The 5,668-nt window shown below is 38.4% G+C and overlaps 1 protein-coding gene across 1 annotated transcript; it reads left to right on the forward strand.

Annotated features, from left to right (window-relative positions):
- The first annotated feature begins 3,623 nt into the window (after positions 1–3,623).
- On the forward strand, positions 3,624–5,036 carry LOC128195181 (uncharacterized). Its single transcript, XM_052872187.1, has one exon. It carries the CDS (start codon positions 3,624–3,626, stop codon positions 5,034–5,036), a length of 1,413 nt encoding a protein of 470 aa, XP_052728147.1.
- Positions 5,037–5,668: the final 632 nt, after the last annotated feature.

Below are 5,668 nucleotides of genomic sequence, written 5' to 3' on the forward strand. Positions count from 1 at the left end.
TAAGATACCCCCACCCCTTTGTTTTAGTGAATTTGTTCGTTTTATTTCAAAAAAAAATAAATAATAAAAAATATACAAAACTTTAAAAAAAACATTTAATATAATAAATCTCGGTATGAGTACTCGTGCGATCGTACGCATCAGCCTAGTACTTATTGCCCAAATATAAAATAAATAAAAAGCCGTGTGAGTGCTCGTGCGATCGTACGCATCAGCCTAGTACTCATTACGCAAAACAATAAAAGGGAAAGCCGTGTGAGTGCTCGTGCGATCGTACGCATCAACCTAGTACTCATTACGCAAAACAATAAGAGGAAAAAAGCCGTGTGAGTGCTCGTGCGATCGTACGCATCAGCCTAGTACTCATTACGCAAAAAAATATAAATATTACAATAAAAAATAACAAAAAATATAAAATCCTCAAAAAACCAAAAACATTCACTTTTTCAAAACTCAAACAATATCGCCTTGCAGAACTACGTGATCCTTGATTCTCCATCAAAAGTGGAGATACGTAGGAGCAAGGCCAGTCCTTGTCAGGCTCATTCTCCCAAAAAATCCAAATTTATCCATAACAAATTCTCAAACAAATTTTCAAACAAGTTTCTCAAACAGTTTCTAAAAGAACTACGTAACCCTGATTTCTCACATGAGAATACGTAGGAGCAAGGTTAATCCTTGTCGGGCCAAAAAAAGCTAAAAAATATTGTTTGTTTCTTTAGAGTTTTATTTCAAGGGAATGTTAAACACTTTGAAAACCACATCCACATTCGCGCATTTAGTTAAAGGTACTGCCTTAGGGCAGGCGTTGTAGGGTGCTAATACCTTCCCTACACGTAACCGACTCCCGAACTAAGAATCTGGTTCAATTTGACCATGCCTTATCATTTTATGGTTTTTCCGTAGTTTTCCAGAATAAACTATGGTGGCGACTCCAAATCTCTTTTTCAAAATATCTATTCTTTTATTGGATCGTCGTCCCGTCGCGATTCCGGTTGCGACAGATGGCGACTCCACTGGGGAGTGCTAGAGAGTCAGGCCATTTAATTAGATGTGCGAATTCAATGTGGTTTTTCTTTGTGTTTTTTTTCCCCTTTTTCTTTATCTTTGTTTGATATTTGTCATAATTGTATCTGTGTTTGTTTTGATTATATTGAACCCTAGGATAGAAAACATGTTATATCTGCCTGGGAATCTTCTGGTTGTTTTGCAGGTGAGGGTTTGGGGTGTACAGTTGCATTCTCCCTTCACACACACACATCATATGCATATCATGAGTGAGGCCCTATACCCGGGTCTGAGCACAACTTAGAAATAGAGGGGTTGTGTAGCGGTGTCACTCTAGGATGTACTTCCTGTTTGGCTATCGTGAGAACCCCAGCCAGAGTCTGTTCTTTTCATTTGTGTCTCCACATCTAGTTGATTACTCTGACTGTTGTGGAGAAACAGTGAAAAGAGCCATAGCTCTGGTGGCCTGACTTAAGCATTAGGAAGCTATCCTTGTGAGTGCATATATTTGGCCTTAGAACTTCAGTCATCCAACCTTTGATAAGGCACAAAAGGGAGAAATGTGTTTTCCTATAACCCTCATGTTCGCTTAATAAAAATCACGCACCTTGTACATACCTCTTTATCCATTTTTTTTTCATTTTACTTTTTCCTTCTTGCTTAGCTCATGTTTTTTTTATATATATAGTCTTGTCACGTTTTGTGGATTCTAGTCAAAAATTATAAAGTTTTGATTAAGGCCCTTAAGCTAAAGATGGGAATTAACATGGAATTTTGAGTCAAGAGGTATTTGAGTTCATACATTTTGACGAAAAGATGCACGTCGAGTAAAGGAGGATAATATTGGTGGGGTATAAGAATTTGTTGAGTCTGTTAGAGGTGGAGGTCCAAACATCAGCAATTACAACTTTAGCCCAGTACTATGATCCATCACTAAGGTGCTTCACTTTCCAAGATTTCTAACTAGTACCAATAGTGGAAGAATTCGAGAAGGTCTTAAATATACCTCTCAAGGAAAAAGCTCCATACAACTACCTTGAGCAGTATAAAGTACACCCAATGAAGTTGGAAAGCGAGTTCACAATCAAAAGCAAAGTGAGGGGCCTTCCTCAAAGATACTTATAGGAATACCTACATCGTTTGGCTTAAGAGGAAAATTGGGAAATGTTTACAGATGTATTAGCCCTTCTCCTCTATGGTGTCATGCTTTCTCCTAAAATGTTAAGAACCTCGTCGATTATGCCGCTATGAATGCATTTGTGGGAGACAAAGAGCGCTGTGAGAATCTAGTCAGTGCCATCCTGGCTGAAGTTTATGGGACCCTTAATCGTTGTTACGAACTTAAAGGGGAAAAGATGTTATGTTGTCTACCAGTGTTTTATTTGTGGTTCATTTCCCGTGAGACTGGAGACGCCTAAAACTCCCTATACCCCATGGACGAGTTATTGCAGTATATAATCGATTACAAGGACACTGTAAACGATTACCCGAGATAAAACTGGATTTTGTACAGAAAGTCCATCACAGGTACTCAGTCAGGTGAACAGGGGTCACCATTGGAAAAAGAAGTGATTTTTAGGAACTTTTGCACTTGTCTTAGGCTGTTCCTTGTGAACCACATGTGAAAAGAGCAAATGAATGGGCGCAACTTTGTGCAAGTTTAAACGAAGAACAAGATAAATGGTGTGTCCCTTGGCAGCATAGATCAGATTACATATCATTGCAGGAGGTATCCTAATGTACCCCTCATGGGTATTAGGTGGTGTATTAATTGCAATCCTATGTTAGCGCAAAAAATAATTTGAGTATCCTGAGAGGATCGCTAACACCTGCATCTCTCGCCACATTGCAGATCATATGAGGCATGAATCTTTTGCTGAAATGTTTCATCAAGTTAAAGACACTCGGGGAAATGTTGTTCGCTTCAAAGAAAGGTCCAAGATCATGGACTGTTAGTGGAAGTTTCCCTTAGCCAATGAATCATGGAAAGGGTTAAGACAATCAAGTTGTAATTAATTTCCCTAACCCAAATTGCGAAAAGAAATTTCAAAATAATGAGCAGTGGATAGAAGCAGCAGTGACAAAACTAGAAGGAATGTTGCCATTCAGCTAAAAGGGGACATAAAGGTTGATGAGTCAGATGAAGGAATATGTCGTTGAAGAAGGACAAGTCACTTACAATTAGCTTTCTTCATCAATGAAGTCATTGAAAATGTTCCTAAGATATTAGCTGATGCTGGGTCTGTAATGTCAATCATCAACCCGCCTAAGGGGATTGAAACATTCCTCAATTGTTGTGAGAAACTGATCAGACAAATGAAGAATGTGATGACTAAAGCCTGCGATGGTTGACCAAGAAGTCCTATGTCTAGCATTTTGGGGATTTCAGAATGATGAACCACCTTATTGACTCTGTTTCGTGTTAATTTCCAAAATTATACCGGGGCAAATATTTTCACAGCTTTATAGTTTCTGACTAGAGAATTTGAACTATGTTTTCTTTTCTTTTCTTTTTTTATTTTTATTTTTCTTTTTTTTCTTAATTTGTTTCACAAAAAAAAATATACAGATAAGCATCTAAGACACCCTAAAGGACACGAACCAGTAGCAAAATCATGGAGAACCAAGTAGAAGTTCAAGAGGGAATAGAAGCCGATATCCAACAGCTGAAAGGACAAATCAGTCGAATCTTAGAAGCCCTGAATGCCTTACAAATCCCCGGAGATCCATCCGCACAAAGACTACAACAAGAAGTTCTGGGAGCACAAACTTTCCCTTCCCATCGTCTTCCCCCGAATTATACTCCACCCTTAGGAGTAGACTTGGGCCATCTTGACACTCAAAGGGCCGAAGATAATGCAGTTGAAGTAGAAGACGAGCCTGGGGCAACCACTTTCACAATTCCTGGGCAGATTATCCGACCAGATATTGAAAGCATGATGATGAAAAAACAACCTAAGACGAAGTCTCCATCTTGTGTCATTACACCAGGAGATTTTAAGGATGATAAGAGCAGATTAGAAGTCCTTGAGAAGAGGTTGAGAGCCATAGAGGGTGAAGGAAGTTTTGAATTTGAAGATGCTAAAAAACTGTGTTTAGTTCATGATGTGGTGATACCTCCAAGGTTCAGGATGCCAGAATTTGAGAAATATCAGGGAAATACTTGCCCGAGGGGCCATATAACCATGTACTGCAGGAAAATGGCAGCTTATGTCCACGATGAAAAACTTTTGATTCATTTCTTCCAAGAAAGTTTAACTGGCATGGCTCTAACTTGGTACATGCGTTTGGATTCGACTCACATCTACTCATGGAAAGATCTGGTTAGCGCATTTCTAAAGCAGTATGAATATAATAAATATCTAACACCTGACAGATTACAACTGCAAAATATAGTGAAGAAAGAGTCTGAATCATTCAGAGAATATGCCCAAAGGTGGAGAGAAATTGCTGCTCAAGTAGAACCGCCTCTGAGCGACAAGGAGATGACTATCATATTTTTGAATACTCTGCAAACCCCATTTTATGAACACATGATAGGCAGCGTTTCCTTAAGTTTTACTGACATAGTAGTAATTGGAGAAAGGGTTGAGAGTGGCATAAGAAGTGGAAAAATTGCACTAGGCCCAGAGCTAGTAGCCAGTCTAAACGAGTATGGTCTTAGACATGAGAAAGATAAGAAGCGAAGAGCTAATTCCCATTTTACTGCCTATCCTCAAATGTCACATTCCTATGGGTCTAGTCGAGCCACTGAACGAAGAAATTACAATCGTGATGAGAGGGTCGCCAATTTCACTCCTATCCCCATGACCTATACGGAGTTACTACCAGATCTTCTCCGTAGAAACCTCATGAAGATTTGTCCAACTAGGCCTATACGACCTCCGTACCTAAAGAACTATGACGTAAATGCCAGGTGTGATTATCATGCAGGAGCGTGTAGACATTCAACTGAGGCATGCAAGGCTCTAAAGCATAAAGTGCAATTTTTGATCGATTCAGGATGTTTAAAGTTTGAAGAAATGTAATCTAGCACTGCGGCAAGGCGTGAGTTCACCTCTACAAATGCCATGGACGAGTGAAGAGGACTCTCGGATTATTTGGAAAGCATAAGTTATTGTAAAAGTTGGAACTGATGTTGTTTTGCTCGAGCTTTAATTTGTCTCACTATGAGGTTTACGCTCATTGATATCACGCTTTCATCCATGAACTTTTAATGTGAACTTTCATTACTTGGTATCTCCAAGGTTTACTGGAAATCATGTCCTAATAGGGTGTCACCAAACAAAAAAATGATGATATAAAAAAAAAAAAGGAGGTTTGTCGAAATCTCAAATTGTGCAAATTTTGTTTACAAGTTCATTGTTCCTCTCTTCCCATTTCTGCATTGTCTCATATGCATAATGATTTCAAAATTTTGTTTTTCATGCTCATGGCGTTCGCTTTGGTTTTCTTTTCTTTCGAAGTCTTTTTTCCGTTTTTTTTCTTTGTAAATATTTTATTTTCTTTAGATCAGAAATTTTGTTTAGGCTGAAATCAAGGAAAAACCATAAAAAAAGAAAAACAAAAAAAAAACAAATCTTATTTTATTTCATCATCAAAAGCAAGATTTACAGTAAAGTCGGAGAGATATTTTTGAACAATGACATCATTCTGAATA

This window comes from Vigna angularis, chromosome 2 (assembly GCF_016808095.1).
Source record: "Vigna angularis cultivar LongXiaoDou No.4 chromosome 2, ASM1680809v1, whole genome shotgun sequence".
Lineage (NCBI taxonomy): Eukaryota > Viridiplantae > Streptophyta > Magnoliopsida > Fabales > Fabaceae > Vigna > Vigna angularis.

What these genes read in the sequence shown, in the direction of transcription:
- LOC128195181 (XM_052872187.1), top strand. Translation starts at nt 3,624, where the DNA reads ATGGAGAACCAAGTAGAAGTTCAAGAGGGAATAGAAGCCGATATCCAA.